General features: G+C 38.3%; 1 protein-coding gene across 2 annotated transcripts; it reads left to right on the top strand.

Annotated features, from left to right (window-relative positions):
• The first annotated feature begins 772 nt into the window (after nt 1–772).
• Nucleotides 773–13,440, top strand: LOC140947461 (four and a half LIM domains protein 2-like). Of its 2 annotated transcripts, XM_073396570.1 has the most exons (8): nt 817–882; nt 2,906–2,991; nt 4,026–4,212; nt 5,493–5,694; nt 7,257–7,510; nt 10,493–10,768; nt 11,421–11,675; nt 12,404–13,440. In XM_073396570.1, the coding sequence occupies exons 1-8, from the start codon at nt 817–819 to the stop codon at nt 12,749–12,751; spliced, it is 1,674 nt and encodes a 557-aa protein (XP_073252671.1). In that variant the 3' UTR covers nt 12,752–13,440. The 2 variants fall into 2 exon arrangements, with proteins under 2 accessions (XP_073252670.1, XP_073252671.1); XM_073396569.1 differs by lacking the exon at nt 2,906–2,991 and having other exon boundaries at nt 773–882.
• Nucleotides 13,441–18,668: the final 5,228 nt, after the last annotated feature.

The following is an 18,668-nucleotide window of genomic DNA, read 5'->3' as shown; positions in this document are numbered from 1 at the left end:
GTAATTTATTAGACAGGGTTTAGACAAATTAAGGGCTATACTCATGAATTTTTCACCAACTACTGTCTAATCTCTGCGTCGGTAGAAGCGTTTTACTTTGATAAAACATCTTTGTTCTTCACAAGGAGTGCCTTTTACCCCCTTGCATTTTTCATTCAGGTGGTTTCGCTGATCTTTGATCTTGTTGAAAGCTTAAAATTATTTACAAAATCGTCTCGCGTATCCCAGTCGAAGCCAGTGCCCAGCTATAATTAATTTTTAAGACAATTTTGCTGCTTTTGATCTATTAGCTTGCCGACAAAGAGTTGAAATAATTGTTCGTTTAAAAGCGAAGGAAAACGGGCATCACAATAGTTGTGGAAGTTTTATAAATGATTTATTTATTACTTGAAAGCAAGAGAATATTCTAGAATGTTTCTTCGCCAAAAGTCGAAACAAAGGCCTCTTTCGTCTATAAATTTTGAAAAAAAAAAAATTGAAGATACTGAGTATTCATTTACACGGTAATGTGCCTTGCAGCAGTAGATTGTGACATTTTCTGAAAAGGATGACGATAGAAAAAACTTTCATAGGGGTTTTCCTGAATGCAATGGAGTATTCAAAAAGGACTCCTGAGGCATCCTCTGTGGCCTTTATGCGATACTTTGTTTTGACTGTCAAAGAATTTACACAGAAATGCATGTCACACAAACACATGATTAACTTAAAGTGTTTTGATTGGTTGTAGAGCACTTAGTTTCCCTCGCCAAGCACCGCCACCCGCCAAGTATTCTCTAAGGCAGTCAATGTGGTCGGCTGTAGATCCTGCAAATAAGAATGGCGTGCGGAGATTTTGACTCACTGGATTTCATTGCTTTCCAGGCAGATGCTAGCAGAAATAAGGTAGATTCGTCAACAGATTCTCTGGTTTTATTCCGCAAATCTTTTCCGAATGAGGCTCGAGCCGGTGCGCTGTGATGCGCAAATTCTCTAGAGGGCGCTTAACGTAACTCTTCAGTAAGTAAATCCTTTTAATGCTGTAAAGCAGTTGCAGAATTTCAGACATATTTTTCTAAGAAAGTAACGCCGGACATTGTAAGAACTCTGTCGTCTTTTGCAATCGCAGCCTGGGGACAGTGTGAGTGAAAGTGACACACCTTCGGAATCATAACAACATGTACAGCTGTGTTCGCTAGAAACCAAATTTTAAGCTTCTTCTCTTCAAGTTGGATCGCCTATGAACCATGTTTACTATTTGATCTTGACAGAGGGAGGACGTTTTTGAAATCTTTTTTTACAAAAGAGCGAAATCTTTACTTTTACAACCTCTTTGACGCTTTGAATTTTTTGTTACTCATCGATCACTTTGCAGGGGTGTGACTTAACCTAGCTAGCAAATCTGTCTTACAGTTCACATGTAGATTTATTCATTACACATCTCTTTGGTCGTTCAATCGATTGTCAGTGTCACTGTCAGCAGCTATTAATTCCTTGGATGCTTATAAACCTTTGCTAGAGAATATTGCTGGTTCTCCTTTTTTCGTCCCAAGCTAACGGATCGCTTGAAAGGAATGCTAGCATAAACGGAATGCAAATGCCATTTTGACTGGTGTACGTTTGCAATTGTTGAAGTGTCGTTTGTTTTGGTGGCAAGTGGTGTCAGTAAATCAAATAACTCGACGTGAAACTTCTGTACACACAGTCGTGAAGCTAAGGAATATTTATCTAAATTTTAGCCTAAACATTCACTTCCTGGTTCAAATCAGTGTGGAGCTATAACAGATTAAATTTGGTTGTTCAATTTTTGTTTGCATTAAATTTGCTTAGTTAGAGCGGTTTTCACTTGGCTGCATGTCGTCAAACCAAAACCAAAGTAAATACACTAGCCAACCAAAGGGCGTAGTAAAACCAAAACTAAAACCAATTCCTCAATTACTTTCGACAGTCAAGTGAAAACCGCTCTAATATAAATTAATTGCAACTAAGTTGATAGTCATAAAAATAACAATAATCCCGAATAGTCAAGGAAGCATGGCTTGGTGATTTTGTATCAGCCAGAAGAAAGAATTCATGGCAGAGTTAATTTTTTATGATTCCAGATAAAAGATTGACTCGCAAAAAAGTTATTGCTTTTATTTCAAGATGTAATGATTCTATTTTCTTTTATCAGAATGCCAGATTTGGTTTATAGTATAATTTTTATTCGCATGACGTAGTTGACCTAATCACATTGAGAATCAACGAGGCTTTAAACTAAACATGGTATTAATTTCACAGTGATTTCAAAGTTACATTGCTTAATAAATTGCTGTTGGGATTCTTTGTGCCTGAAAACCCAGTCACATTGATTTATTATTATAATAAGCTGGACTGTACACAATTGGAGCTTACAAAACCAGAAAAGCACTTGTGAAATAACAAAGAAAGCCCATGGCATGGTTCATTGCATTCTCACGAACAGTTAACATCCTGCGGAGGAAGTTGTACATGTAGCAGGTTATAAGTTCATTAGTTACCATAGGTCTGGAGGGAATGAATGCAGGAGTGTACCTGGGCGGGACAAGGATAGCTGCTGAGTTTGGATTAAATGGTGCTGTCAATTTCAACGACAGGAGTTTTTCTGTTTAAAACTGAAAACTATGTTGAATACCAAATCTGAAAAACTTCTTTGTTGTAGGTTGGAAACCTAAAAACCAGTTCTTATAAAAGGACAATCGCACACCCCAAAAGATAGGAAAAAAGCTCATCCTCAAAATGGCTAAATTTGCAAAACCTTAAACCCCAATGTCCCCCTCCATAATTTGTCATGCTTAGCGGCAGTAACGTTTTTCACTTCAGAGAGATTTTGGAAATTGTGGTTAGTAGCGGAATCTGAAGAAACACTCAGGGTGACCTCCCACTGTCTTCTTTTCTTTAATCAAAACAGGACCCATTTAAAGCAAGTGAAATAGAAGGGAGCCAGTGTTTGGATTGCAAGGAAAATTGCAGAGGGCTTTCTGCTCATCCATGGAGGTTAGTCTGAAATTAAGTTCTGTACAATTTTCGGAGTGTTGATCAAATATTAAAAAAAGGGGGTGCACATGTCAATTCAGTTGTTTCAATATCCTGAACATATGTCTGTTGATAGCTGTAGGTAGAAGAAATGTCTTATTTGGCTTCCCCAGGGCGGTTGCTAAGGATTGAGGGCTGGGGATTTTCCATGGCTACTATTAGCATGACCTCCAGCTACTTTCATAGGAAATAAAAGTAAAATTATGGAAGCAAAAAAATTCATAGTTCCATTTGCCGCCTACTAATTGCATTTACAGTGGAACCTTGATATAAAGAGCCTCCATATAACAAAGTATTGCTCCAGTGGTGATATGAGATGACACTAGTTCACGTACTGATGTTTATTTCTTTTCTTAACCTTACTTCCGTAAACACCGTGAGAACTTGTTGATGTCCTTAAATCACTAGGACAAGGAAAACTTCTTGGCTTCTTGAAATGGTTGACAAAAAACTTGTGTCAACTAACCGCAAAAACAAAAAACTTATCCTTTTAATAACAAAATTGCGTGGCACTTTTGCGTGTGTCCTAGCTTGCATTAGAAGGAACTTTCTAGTTAAATCTAGAAATTGTGTTAGCGTGAGCATGAAGACAACAAAGATTTCAGATAAAAAATAAGTCGATTAAATGTGTGGCTAATTGCTGTAGCTACAAAGTCCGCAGTATGATGAACGAATTTAGTACTCTAGTAATAGTAAAAATATATGTGAAAAAGAACCTCGATATAACAAAACCTCGTTACAGCGAACAAATTTTGCCAGCCCCTTGGGCCTTCACTATATTTTGAGGTTCTGCTGTACCCAGCAATTTAAAATTTTAGCAACAGGTCTACTTCTCTCATCTCATCATATTTTCAAAGTTTTAGGTTTGAGATTCTATTATCTCCATTTGCTGGTAGGTTTCTTCTTTTATGTGCATTAACTGACCAGCTGTCTATTTCAGGAATTAAGGCATCTAAACTGTTCATTGCTTACATCAATATGTTCTTAATTTCCAGGAAGTATTGCATTTTCTGCAAGTGCCCAGTTGAATGTCATGACATACCACAAAATAGCAGTTACCAAAATTTGCCAGAAGACCGCATGTGTGTTGAAGAGAAGCCACCAAGATCTTCATTAGCCAAAGTGAAGGGTGCACATTCTGAGGGTTATGAGTGGGTACCAGCTGGTCTGTCAAGTGGCCAGGTATGTGCTGTCGTGTATTAAAATACTGTCAACTGTCCCATAACTGACAGTGATAAGATTGGATGTGTCCCTGATACAGACACCTAGAGTTCTCGAGTCCATCAGCTGTTCTTCAGGTTTTTTTTACTCTGCAGGCGGGGACACCTTTCCAAGATAAAATCAGTAACAAAATTGTTGAGACATTGTACTCAAATAGGGTAACTTCGAAGACCAAAAGAATCCACACCCCTCCCCTGTCCCCTCTATTCAAAGATGGTGTGTTTGTTGTTTTCTATAGGTAGCTCAAACAGCAGTACAACATTGCATGGAGGGGATTGGGGGAGGAAAAGGTATATTTTCCCCTTTTGAAGTCAGGAACACCTCGAAGTGTCTCAACTCATTTTGTTGCCGATTGTAGTTACTTAGTCACAGCCCTAACAGTGTCTGTCTTAAGAGACAGGTGACTGTATCATATAAATGGGGCTTGAAAAAAGTCCCGACTCAGGGTGTAAAGGAAGTCAGTTTTACAGCCTGCCATTTGAGAAAGCTGTAGCTAGCATGTACTAGCCCACAAGTCATGTCAGCTAGCCCCAAAACCCTTTTTGATTAGCAGGATTGATTACAAACCTTCTGTAAATTGAATTTCCCCCCAAAACACCACTTTCTCGTCAGGCAAGTTAAGAACAAAAAACACTAGTCCGATAGCAAAATCCACTAGCCCTGGGCTATCGGACACCACTTTCTTTGCATGCTGCAACTGGTAGTCCAGTACAAGCAGATCTTCTTCCGGGGCAAGTACATGTAACTTTTTAAGTTTACTTGCCTGATGGGCAAGTCAAAGCAAGTCATCTTCTAACTAGATCATTAACTAAGATGACCAAAAAGTGACCCCAGGCAAGCAAATATGTGAGGTGCTTGCTCAAAGGGCCATCTGTAATTCAAGTTTTTTTCAAGCCCTGATAAGGCCAATATTTTTGTGAAGGCTTTCTGAAGAGTTATGAACTTCTCACAAAAAGGAGTTTGCGGTAAAACGACTTGAAAGTGTGATCATTCACTTTTACATTTTTGCTCGCATTGTTGCTAGCTCATTACTTTTCTACACATTTCTAACAAATATGACACTCAGGGCTTAAAATTTTTAAAATGGTGTGAGAAATTGATTGGACGGGTGAGTGAATATAAGATCGATCAAAATTTTATTCTTGATCCACAGACGTGGGACATGAGAGTTGTTAGGTATACACTCTTTTCATGATTATTTTATTGTGTTGTTTATTCATTTGTTTTATTTGTTTATTAAGATCAAAGACTTTATGTCCAAACTTCCTCATGGTAAGGTTCCAAAGCTTGACTCTCAAGGTTCAAGGTACAGGGTAAAACAGCTTGTTTATCAGATGCCGCTGCAGGATTTTTCAAGCAAACACTGTCGCAAATTAACCCTGGATCAAAAGATGGCGATGGATGACATGTGCACCAAGAGAATTGAAAAGGCGTTGGGAGTTGGTAAGAATGTTGTTTTCTTCACTAGCTGATACTTACCTCCATGCAAAATCCATGGTTTTTTGTTGTCACTAGAGATAAGTCACTCAAGTCATGCTATTAAATGAATACTTTTTTGATATAGGCCAAGTGCTTTTCTTCACATGCTTGTCTTGTGCAAGCTAGCTACCTTACTGACACTGTAAGTCACCAGAGGCATCTCATTTAACATGTTGCACACTGTAAGAACAGTGCAAAAACCAGTGAAGTTGCCTTTTTTGGTTGAGAATGTTGATGAGTTTCCTGTTTAAAAGCAAATAAATTGAAATAAATTGTGGACTACTGATGGAAATGTTCTGGAGATTAAAATCAAGAAGAATTATCAGGAACAAATTGGAGATTTGTTTACCTTGCTTACATTTTCCCTACTTTAAATTACTCTGATAGAGATTCGTTAACCTGTTGTGTTTGCAAAAACATATTAGAGCACTTTATCATATAGCCACTAATGAAATATCAGGTGGCTTTGGTGTAAACATGATATCTACACATGTAAAAATAACATGTTATCTTCGCATAGGAAAAGGTCACCATTGCTGTGGCTATGTTACAGGTCAAATTTGATTTCAGCTTAAATTTTTTTAACCTAGGTTGATTATCAATTTCCTTTGTCTCTTAGCTCCAATATTATTATTCATGAATTAGGGATAGGAAACAAAGGAAATTAACCCTCTAAGCCCCGAGAGTGATCAAGCATCAAATTTCTCTTTGCAAAATCAATGCTGTGTAAAACAGAGTGGTCATGAGAATTATGGACATGATCACACAAGATGAATTTGCTTGATATTTTGTCAACTTCTCCTCACTACTTCTGTAGGAAATGAATGGGGGCAACAAATGAGAATTCAAATTTTGATCTTAGGGTTTAAAGGGTTAAGAATCAACTTAGGTTAAATCAAAATTAACCTGCAATCAAATTTGACCTGTAGCAGCTACATAATAAATTGTGCCTTTTTCAGCAGAAAAAAAAAAATTAAAGTGACATAGCATGGTTGGGTATTTCATTGGTCTTAAGCCTTTAAGTCCCAATGGTGACCAACATCAATTTTCTCCTAACGATATCCATACATTGTCAAGAGATTAGGTTATGAGAATTAATAAAATGATCACCTAAGAGAAAATGCCTTGATCTTTTTTCAAATTCTCTCAACACATTCTTTATGGAAATGTATAGAGATCAGTTTGGAGAAATTGTATGAGGATATTGGGGCTTAAAGGGTTGAAATAATATAAACATTACATTACATTTTGTAATAAATAGAACATTGCATGGCCGCTTTGAGATGTGAAATTTCTCTTCTTGCGTTCAAAAATATTTCACTTGTTGGTTGTGCTGACACTCATGAAATCTTTTCCACACTCGAAAAGAAATGTTTTTGTCTCCACACAGCCATGTAATTTCCTCTCTATGTCTGTGAACAAAAAAAGCACTAGATTAGTTTGTGTTAAACAAGTAGAGTCTTTTATTTTATTATTTATATACACTTGAGAATCATGTAGGTTGATTATTTTTCTATGTACTTTAGGGGCAGTAAAAGCCAGTCTTACAATGCCAGCAGCTTGTGAAAAATGCAGTATGCCCATGAACTTTGGAGAGATGGCTATCTTCACATTCCGAGCTGGACCTGAAATTTGTTGGCATGTTCAGTGTTTTGTCTGCAGTGAAGATAGTGAGTTGCTGGTTGATCATATCTACTGCTGGGATACAGATAATAAAAAACTTTATTGTCCAAGGCATTGGAGTGAGTTCTTGAAGCCTCGATGTGCTGGATGTGAAGAGGTATGTTTCAGTCACCGGAAGGGCTATGCTATAGCAGTGCAGTACACCCGGAGGGGAAAGTGGTGGTGGTGGGAATGGTGGGGTTGGTAGAGCAATATTTGAGTATAGGTGAGCCATTGTGGGTTGGAAGCCCTGACTATTGTTTAGGACCAAAAAACCCTAATTTGCTTACTGTGCTTAGGACAGCACCCTCAATTTTATTACCTTACAAGAAAATCAGGGTCTGAAATTACGCCTTCCTGGTCGCCAATGCGACTAAAAAGTCAGCACTGGCAACCAGAATTTCATAGCTGGTCGCCAGCGGCAACTTGTAGTTTGTGGACTTTCACGTTCGGAGAAAATGGTAAACAATTGAAAGCTCAAAACTATTTGCCAACAGCCGTGGAAGAGCAGCGTCAGCAAGAATGTCAGTGTGCACATGTCTGACGATACTCGGCGGCTACTTCAAGCATTTTCCAATGCAACAATTGTCAGCATTACTGCAGATCCCGAGTGGGTCTGACTACCCTCACCAGAGCCTGTTTAAGATAGGCCTCAACTCAAATACAAGACAGTCATCTTCGGCAATGAGGGACAGCCATTATTATTATTACATCATCCTACTGTAAAGTCATTTATTGGCAATTACAATATTGAGCAAATGTTATGGTCATTTCTTTTGTATGCATGTATGTGGTGTACTATAAAACAAGTTTCATCAAGCACACAAATCAATCATGCAGGCAATACCCTGCATATATAATTTATTAGGACAGACTCAAGCAAAATGTTCTTCCCTATTTCGGACACAGAGAACAAAAACCATACCCTGTCCAGCGTTGCATCCCTCCCCCTTGAATAGATAGTGGTTCCTGGCAACTTGCTTTACGTTGGGGTGAAAATGAAATCTTAAGAGCAACGGTCAGGAAAAATCGACCAAAATCTTAATTTCGTGGCAAGAGTTGAAAAATGAATTTCTTTCATTTTTTGTTCATAGAAAGCTTTTAGGTAGATAAGAAACCTAATATAGACTGTTTCCTCCAAAAGCCTTTTATTTGTAAGAAAAACTAGAAGATCGGTCCCAGACTGCCCTAATTTTTAACCTGAAATTCGCAGTAACATCAACTTTCCTCACGTTCGCAAACGAAGCTGTATGAAGAAATTTGGACACTTTCCACGAACAGAAAAATTATTTTTCTTCCACTAGAACATATTTTCAGGGCAATAGCGTAGCTCGTCGTACTGAAATAAGTCAAAAATGAGGGATAGGTTTTCAGGATAACAAAAACTTAAATTCGTTACTCATTATCGACCACAATATTTAACATGTGGTAAAACTCCAAATTCTCTTCACGCTATTTAAATCACACATTTAGACATTCATTAAAAACATACCTGGGAATTGGCTTGGGTTATTGAAGGAAATCTCTGTAAGACACCATCGAAGTTCAGGAATTTTCATGGTAGGCCGAAGGTAATTGTGTAAACACTTCCAATTTCGAAATGCACAAAAGTAGAAACTTACAGCCGAAAGGCTCGTCTTTCGTAGTTCTTGTAGGTTTCCCCATAAATTTGCAAAGTTGCTTATTTCAATCAAAGAGTGGAGTAAAAAGGTGAAACTGGGTCAATTTTAGCCATTTTGAAACACTGAACTCTACCAGCCGGCGACTCGGCGTGACAATCTCTTCCGTGACAGCACCTGTCATAACGTACGTTTGAAGAGACGGTGCCGTCAAAATGACAGTCACGGAATCACGGTAGTAACGCAACCCAATTCTTGAAAGAGTAACATTTTTGGTGCCGACAGTATTTTGAAGAAGAAAAATATCAAACGCTCTAGTAATCTGGTGCTCACTTTTTATTGAAAAGTAAGGGCTTTAACAATGGTAATTCGCTAAGGATGACGGAACAGGAAGATATTTCGTCTTGTTACTTTATGATCGAGGAAACCTTGGAGCCGTTAAATAAGTTGTTTTGGTCACGCTTCACTATATTTACCCGACTTCGATGCTTTCGTTTGAAGGCTGCTTTTAGGAACCCAAGCCAATTCTCAGTTATGTTTTAGATGAATGTCTAAATGTGTGAATAAACGAGGACTGGGAAAATTTGAAGCTATACCACATTAAGAATAATGTCACAAAAAACAACTACTAAATTAGAGTTTTTGTCACCGTAAAAACCTGTTCTTCGTTTTTGAATTATGTCAGTTCAACGAGTCTCGATATTGCTTTGAAAGTACCTTCTATTGAAAGAAGAAGAGTTGTTCTATTGATGGAAAGTGTCCAAATTTCCCCTTGCGCCTTTATTTGCGAACGCAAGGAGAGCTGATGTTAGCAAATTTCGGGTTGAACATATGGCCATTTTGAGACTCCGACCACGAAAACTGATATTTAAACTTTTCTAGAAAATAAAAGGCTTTTTGCGAGAACAACTTACATCAGATAACTTATCTACCTAAAAGCTATTTACGGACAAAAAAATGAAAGAAATCGATTTTTCAACACTTGCCACTCGATGGTTGATATTTCCTGACCGTCGCTCTTAATTTTTGCACACAACTTAAGTGCGGGCTAACCTAGTTTAGGAGTTTGGGGCACCCAGCAATTTCAGTGTCAATTAACAATGACTTCATATATCCAGTAAAATTAATACAAACATTAACAGTTAACTAGAAGGTATATGTAAGGGTTTAAAGGAGGCACTTATTTAATATTTTTATCCTCAAGGGGGTGCTTATTTGGGGAGGGTGCATATTTGAAGGAGAAATTCAAGTATCTACCAGGGCTGTCATTAAGAGCCTGGGGCCAGGGATTGTCCCCCGCTACAATATGTATAAACATGACCCCACCTATTTTTGTAGGAAATTATAGAAGAAAATTATTACCAAAAGAAATCCTTAGCTGTTTGATTCCTTGCCTATACTTGTTGCTTACCCGGCAGGCTGCTTGAAATCTTTGTGACAGCCCTGATTAACAGTGAGACCTTTTTCTTTCCTTTCTATAGTTGATCTATGTTGGTGAATATTCACAAGCTATGGATCAAAACTGGCACCCAGGACACCTCTGTTGTTTCTATTGTGATGAATCCCTGTCAGCACAAAAATTTGTCACAGTTGATAAAAACCCAGCTTGCGTCAAGTGCTATGACAAGAATTTTGCCAATAATTGTGAGAATTGCAAGAAGCCTATCGGTCCTGGCGCCAAAGATGTTGACGTCCGTGGAAGACATTGGCATGAAGAATGCTTTGTTTGTTCACAGCCGGATTGCGAGAAACCATTGGTATGTGAACCTTCACTTGCTCCTATATTATTACAAATTATCTTAGTAGCTTAGTTTTTACATAATAAATTGCCTAGGGCATTTAATTTACTCCACTTAATTATTAATGCAGCACTTCGAAGGGGTGTAGATTTGCATTGGGCAAGGACGTGTTATTTTGAAAAGAAGCATTTAATAGAAGAATAAGAACATGATAATTCTAAATTAAAGCTATTTTGTATATTTGTTAGAATTCTGAGACTGTGTGGAATGTTTTGTAAAATTCCCCTCCCCTATGATTTTGATTGAAATTTTGGAAAAAATGTGCGGCTTACTCGCTGGTTTATTGAAAGTGCCCCTGATTTTTAATTAGGTTCAGTTTTATTTTGTAAATTACATGACCAGAGTGCAAGGAAAGTCGTGTCCGATAGCCCGGAGCTAGTGGATTTTGCTATCGGGCTAGTGATTTTTGGAGTTCTTAACTTGCCTGACGGGCAAGAGCTGTTTTTTGGGGAGATTCAGTTACAGAAGGATTGTAATCAATCCTGCTAATGAAAAAGGGTTTTGGGGCTAGTTGAAATGACTTGTGGGCTAGTACATGCTAGCTACAGCTTGCCCAAATGGCAGGCTGTAAAACTGACTTTCTTTGCACCCTGATGACATTCCTTTGCAGCTTAATCAGGGTTTCACCTTCAAGGATGATAAACTCATATGTCATCCTTGTCGTGGAATTACACCATCGAAAGTGTGTGAAGCATGTGGAGGTGATTTTGCACCAGGAGAGAAAAAGGTTGGATATCAGAGCAAAACTTTCCATGAGAAATGCTTTACTTGTGATGAGTGTAAACAACCTATTGGGACACAGCAGTTTATCAGGAGAGAAGACAAGCGCTTGTGTGGCTCCTGTTTTGATACTGGTTATGCTAAGGTGAGCAAAATAAATTTTTGAATGAGTTCAACTTAAATGGGTTGGTATTGGACATGGAAAACCTGGAATTTCATTGAATTTGACAATTATTTCATTTTCCAAGCCTGGAAAGTTATGATTTTTATTGTCCATCATGCATGGAAATTCTGGAAAATTAAAGTTCTGAAGGGTAGGTTAATCACTTTTCAGTAACGCAGATGTTTAGCAAGGACGAAATAGAACAAAGAGTTATTAATAAACAACAGGAACAGCCTGCATTTTAGCAGTCACCAGGAGTGGTGTCTGTTGAATTGAAATGTGTCAGGAAATACCAGAAAACAAGGATAGTTTGGAAAATTTTTGAAAGTGACCACTAAATTGTGGAAGGTCATGGTTTTGTAATAGCTTAACAGAATAATATTATTTAGTCAGTTAACTATGTTGTGAACTGACTCCCTGTACATGTTTACACTGATCTGAGGATCAGATCTGAGGTGTTCCAAAGTGACGTCACATGTATTTTCTGTGTTTTAACCAGTTTCTCTGTATGCGGGTGGAGTTTAACCATTCACACTTCAGTTGCCCAAAGCTGCCTGTGTGGATCCACATGCCTTCTTTCACTAGTAGCGCATCAGTTTAAAATAAAAAAATTAATAGTCCTAGACAACTTTGACCCCTAACTTTTGCAGGGGGAAAAGACCTTAATTTCAATCTTTATAAAGTACCGTTTGATCGTTGTACTCTTTCAGATTTGTGTTAAGTGTAAAGAGCCCATTAAGTCCTCCTCAGTGAAGCATGACGGCAATTCTTACCACTCGGAGTGCTTTGTCTGTTCCATGTGTTCACAACCTCTTGCCGGAAAACCATTCACCAAACATGAAGGCAGCAATATCTGCCAAGATTGTTACCGCAATAGTTATGCCAAGAGATGTGCGGCCTGTCAGGAGCTCATAGAAGGAAGTGTCAAGTTTGTAGCTTATGATGAGAAGTTCTTTCACCGAGATTGCTTCACTTGTTCAAAATGTGGCCTTGCATTGGCTGGGGAGAAGTTTCGTGTGTTGTCTAATGAGAAAGTTTGCATCAATTGTAGCTCGTAAGTTGCTGTAAGGTTGGCAGTATTAATATGATTCCTTTAGTTTTATAAAGGCTTTTTTTTAGTTGCTGTAGTCAATAAAGATATATTACCCTTAGTATTTTTTGTACCCAAGTACTTCTTGTGGTTAAAAAAATGAAGATAAGTTATTTGTCAAGAAGTTATGTTAAGATCATTTTATATTCTACTGATGTTAAGAGCATTAACTATAGCAAAATACTGCCAGATCTCTCAGTTACTGCCTAGAACGTATTATAACCAAAGTTATAAGCAGACTTAAGGTAAATAATAATATTATTATTAGTGGGGGAATAAGTACATTCTCCGTAGAAGCATTACTTTATTCCCCTAAGTAATTAATGACTCTTAGGGAAAATAAATTATTAGTCAAGAATAGTAGCATGCTTTGTGGAAGCAGTGCTTTAGTACCCTAAGTAAAGATCAAGGCTGGTTCAGTTGGAGAAATTCTTTGTTGGTGAAGTAACCTGCCCAAAGATAACTTGAAGGGGAAACATAAAAAAACAACCATAGCAGTATCTCATCTGAAATTAAATAAGTACTGTATTGAATCAATATAGAAAACGTAAATGTATTGTGGCTCAATTTTGTCCTTGGCTTTATAATGCTGATTTTCTTTACAAGTTTCGTACTCGTTATCCTACATTACCATGTTCCAAAACAATGGAAAATAATATATTGAGAAAGATTCTATTCCTGCCCTAGAAACTTTTTATAAAGAAAGTTGTACTCAGAGGAAAGAAGGCTTTAACTAACATATTTTGACCAATAGTACAGTTGAACCCACACGCGACGTACAAGGACCTTGGTATAACTTGGAAATATCTTGGTTTAAACTGTCTTTACTGTGGTACGAAAAATATTTACTTTATAAAGGGAAAACTAAAATTAAACCAAGGATAAAATTCAGCCTCAACATAATACCTTTAGTCAAAGTTGCCAATGGGAAAGTGATCGCACACTTTTTTAAGGTAGCAATCTTAGTGCCAACTTGGTCCTTTGAGAAGGTTCCTGTTGGAAATATTATTCCTTCATCCTTTTTCAAACTGTTATCTTCTAGTAGAAGCAACAGTGGTCTGTACCTTGAGTGGGATTTATATTCTATTTTTCACTGCCGCCCACTTAACCTACGGAAGATGATCTATTTCTTCTTAAACTTAATACCCTCTCTTCAGAGAAATATTTAAGATTTTAAATTTTCAGTACATTTTAGTATAAGCCAGTAATTTCAAGTAGTCCTATTTTAAAAGATAATGGTTAAAAGTTCGTATTTTTTTGTAATAACTGTTGTGTTGTGGTTTCTCAGTTTTATCCTCTGAGTAAGTTTTATTACAGTTAATGGAGTGGAATGGTTATGAAGCACGTCAGACTCCTAATGTGGACTTTAAAGGTGCACGATGCTCAATAGCATTTCGACCCATCATTTTGATCTTACTGACCAATAAAGACGTGGCATTAATTTATTCTGTCACAATAGTCCATGTGTGATGCATTAAAATTCTAACATGACTCCGAGGCTTTAGGGTTAAAATTGCAAATTTTTCATGACTCCATTGTCTTGCAATTCCCCGGAAGAGACTTGAGCACAAAGAAAACCAAATCAACTAATCACAGAAAAATGACCAGAAAGCCTCGGAGTCATGGTAGAATTTTAACGTATTAAACATGGGCTTTTTGTGATGCAAACCATCAGGAAGCTTCCAACATAAACTGCAGCACTGTTGTTTTTATGTTTGACGTTTTTCTGCCTTTCATGACCAGTCTCCTCTATTAATTACCTGTGGTTTTATTTCTCGTCGTTTTGGCTATGTTGATACGTGACAAAAAGTATAAAACACTGTAGGATAATTAAACTTGAACCAAGGATGAAATTGAACCTCAGAAGCCATGTCTCAACATGTTGTTAAGGTAGTGGTTTTTGTATATAAATGTTTTATAAGTTACACTGATAATTTTTCACGTGAAACATTATTACATAGTATATATAAATAGCAATTTAGGAAATTTGACCATGATTATTTCTGAAGTTCAAAGGCCAACTGATGTTTGTGTTTTTCGCTGCTGTCAATCAATCATCTAAACGGACCTCTTAGAAAACAGAAGTTCACTTCAACACGTTCAAAAGGTCATGATTTGCGATTGGTGGATTTTGATCTGTTTTGTATGTTACTGTGTTTCAAGGTTCGTTGCTTTTGATTGTAGTAAATATTATGATTGATGGCAGCAAAAAACACATTAGGGAAGGCGGCTTTTGAACTTAGAGTTTGCCTGTTTTTGAAAAGTGCAGTAACAGTTTACTGTTTGACAAAATAATTTATAAACATTGTTTCATTTTTATTTAGTAGACACAGAATTGAAACCTAGGAAATTTAATTATGATAATGCTATTGATTATTGTCAGGACATCAGAAAGGTGTCTGTAGTAATAAGTGTGTTACAGTTTAACCCCACTTATGGATTCAGGGGGTTCCAAGGGGTCTAACCCCACCCCCTCTAAATTTAAGCGTCAAACTGGAGTATTATTCAAAGCACTTTACTAAAAATATATGAATATTTTTATGAATAGGATTTCATATGTACTGCGTGTCATAACAGTAAAGTCTGGTTCTCATATGCCGCCGATGTATCTACAACGTAGCCACCAGTACTGCCTCGGCTACTTCTCAGACGAATGAGAACATGCACCGCCAGCAACTAGAGCCATCGCAAAGCTTCACCGCTGGCATGCCTGCGAAGTTGAACTCAAGTCAACTTAAAGACCTGGATGACTTATGTTGCTGGCCACTTCTGTTCTCATATTGCAACAGTATCCCAGGCAGTACTGGCAACCATGTCGCAGGTGGACCAGCGGCATATTAGAACCAGGCTTAAGGGTCTATGCAGGACTGTCTGTATGCAGTAGGAAACATGGTGTGGAACTTCAACTGTGTCCACTGGCCTGCTAATGCAGCACCTTTCAGTCCCTCCCCATCAATGTGGAGGAGGGGGCGTGAGCATTGATGAGAGGTGACTGTATTTGAAGGCTACTGTGTGCACGAGTTAGACCCCCTGAACAAAACGCCCTGCTTACAGTGGCGGATCCAGGGGAGGTGGCCTCCCCCCAACTTTATTTTCAGACCGAACTAAGGGCTGAAGGGCCGAAAAAATTTTCAATTGAGACCGGGCACTCCTTATCTCAAGGTCTGGATCTGGCACTCGATTATATGGCAAAAATTGCCCACTGGGACAGTTGGGAAGCCTGTAATACTGAGGTGTCTGTATTCCCAAGAGGGGGGGGACTCGCTATAATGGCCTATATGGGTAGGCTCTGCCCGAAAGGGGTACCTTTTCCAGGCCTCAGGTATATGAAAGGGTAGGGATTTAACTAGTTGAAGTATGTTAATCTGTCTTTCTGTCTGTAAAAACTCCTGAAAGGGTTAATAGAAGAATTTATGGCTGTGAAAAAGTTGAGAACATTTCCTGGTTATGTGATATATTCCTGTTTTAAAGACAATGCATTTACAGCAGTTAAGGCAGTTGGACCTCGGAGCAGAGCCTCCCCTCCCCGTATGAAACTTTGTTGAGTACCCCCCTCCCCCCCAGGTCTGTATTATGGATATTTTCACAACGAGAGGTACAACTGTATATTTTGGGTTTCATGGAAACCAGTGTGGTGTAGCTATGTGTAGTTAAAGTATCATCAGTTGTGCTTTCTGAATCTTTTGCTTTTGTTGTTAAGTGTTTTAAAAGTCACAGCATTCACAACACAAGTTGTACTTGCGTTTCAACTTCGGAAATAAACGGTAGTAAACTATCTATTTGGTGTCGTCAAGGTTAGTGTGAGATAAACTTCCAGACAGGTGATGACTGGTCAGTGCGTTTCACTCTCAGTTATAGCACGGGGTGGGGGTACTCCCTTATATAAGCCATAGAGGTATGTGCCACCCTGAAGGGTAGGGTTTTTGCGCCGTTTTGGTCTGAAAATGGGTATAGACTTTGCCCATTTTGGTCTGGAGTCGGGTATGGTTTTCGCGGGAGCTCCGGGTGTGTATGAACGTATTTATCGCCCCGAATTTATCGTTTCAATTCCAAGTGAGTAAGAAAGAGAGAGAAATATGCGAATTGGAAATGGTTGTTAAGAAATATTTTTTGTTGCTGTTCTTATCTAAGTAATGATGACATAATATCTTAGAGGCCAGGTCTGAAAACGGGTGTGAAAATTGACATTTTTTTGTCTGAAATAACCCCACCAGGAATTCCCAGCAGTACCTCCCCTGGAGTTATAGAAGGGGAGCCACTCAAGTTTGTGTGGGTATATGTCATAACTCCAAATTTAAACCCCGTTTAAGAAAGATTTGCTCTTTAACTAAGAAAAAGGCAAAGTTTTGATACTCTCGCCAAGATATTTACCTCGCTACTTGTGCTGTGAATCTTTCATGCTTTTGAAAGATTGATACCTCGTTATTGGAAACGTCCCCCCTGTACCCACCCCGTATTTGGGGAAACACTCCTCTGGAGAGCAAATAATTCTGCGAGAAAAAGTGATGTAGTTAGGACAAGAGTGTTGCATCGCGAGGGGCGAACCTAGCCGCAGTGAGCACAAGCTTGTGAGCTTGGACTCTTGGGAGTACGTAAGAGCAGACGAATTAAAGGGTTAGGCTAAAGGAATAAAAAAGCACGAGTTGTTTCTCGATTGTATCTTATCAAAGTTTTAAGACCGAATCCACCAGGAAATTGACTAATTTTAATTTTCAGTGGACAAAAACCTGTACCAGAATAATTTAAAGAATACTGCAATCTTTTTTACATTTTTCGAGGGCTAAGGGTGTATCTGTAATAACAGCAAAGACATTTTCTTATGGGTGCCCGAGAAAATGATTGTCAAATTTCACAAAGGCTGTGAAAACACAGGAAAAATTCTGAAAATTTCACGTGTAAGAGGTAATTTTGTGAAATCTGACATTCCTTTTCTCGGGCTCCCATGAGAAATTTTCTTTGGTGTTATTACAGGTGACTAATTACATCTTTAACCCTTGAAAAATGTAAAAAAGAATGCAGTATACTTTAAATTATTCTGGTACAAGGTTTTTGTCCACTGAAAGTTAAAATTACTCAATTTCCTGGTGGATTCGGTCTTAAAAACTTTCTTAGTAATTATAACCGCAGGACATATTCTTTTTGCGGGAGTAAAATTTTGCAGATGGGTTACCGGACTGATTAGTTAGTACTTTCGACGGGACCTACGATTAGTCCAAAATCAAGCTTGTGCGAACCGAAGTAAATGCAGTATTAAACCACTGTCTAAGATGTCAAAATTGAATGAGATAAAAAAGAGTTCATATTACGGATCAAACCTTTTATCCCCGGTTCCAAACCCTTTTCTTGTCTTTCTCCCTTTAGCCCTTTGGACCCTTATAAAACACTGATGCGTTATTTTCCTTTATTTCCCCTGCTTCCTTCCCTTTTAGATCTCCCACCTCCCGTTCTTTTCCAGGGGCGGATCCAGGATTTTTTTTATGAGGGGGTGCACTCGTCTCTTGCTCTACTTCAACACCAATAAACCACATAGTTTTTTTTTTTTTTTGCAGAATACCAGTTGTATTAGAAAACCGCAGGTCATCTCGGGGGGGGGGGGGGGGGGTGCGCACCCCCTGCACCCTCCCCCTAGATCCGCCCCTGTTTTCTGCCCCGCCTCTTGTACCCCTCAAGTACCCTTCTTGCCCCCTCTTCCGTCCCGGTCCTAAAGTCAGTAGCTGATAAATTATCAGTAACTAAAAGACATTTAGTTCATTTGTGTACAGTGTCCAAAGTCAGTAGCAAGAGCTTTCTTGTTGGACACCGCCATGTTCAGATAATCGGCAGCAGCAATGAGAGGAAATAAAATCTCAAATAATATCAGAGGTAAAACATATAAGCTAGGTTAA

The sequence above is a fragment of the Porites lutea genome, chromosome 9 (genome assembly GCF_958299795.1).
Source record: "Porites lutea chromosome 9, jaPorLute2.1, whole genome shotgun sequence".
In the NCBI taxonomy this organism is placed as follows: Eukaryota; Metazoa; Cnidaria; class Anthozoa; order Scleractinia; family Poritidae; genus Porites; species Porites lutea.
Note: the sequence above shows the minus strand (reverse complement) of the source record. Positions and strands in the feature narration are given on the sequence as shown.

Coding starts and splice junctions, on each gene's coding strand:
- LOC140947461 (XM_073396570.1), top strand. CDS start 817: ATGGCGTGCGGAGATTTTGACTCACTGGATTTCATTGCTTTCCAGGCA. Junction 883..2,905: donor CAGATGCTAGCAGAAATAAG/GTAGATTCGTCA, acceptor TAATCAAAACAG/GACCCATTTAAAGCAAGTGA. Junction 7,511..10,492: donor GATGTGCTGGATGTGAAGAG/GTATGTTTCAGT, acceptor TCCTTTCTATAG/TTGATCTATGTTGGTGAATA.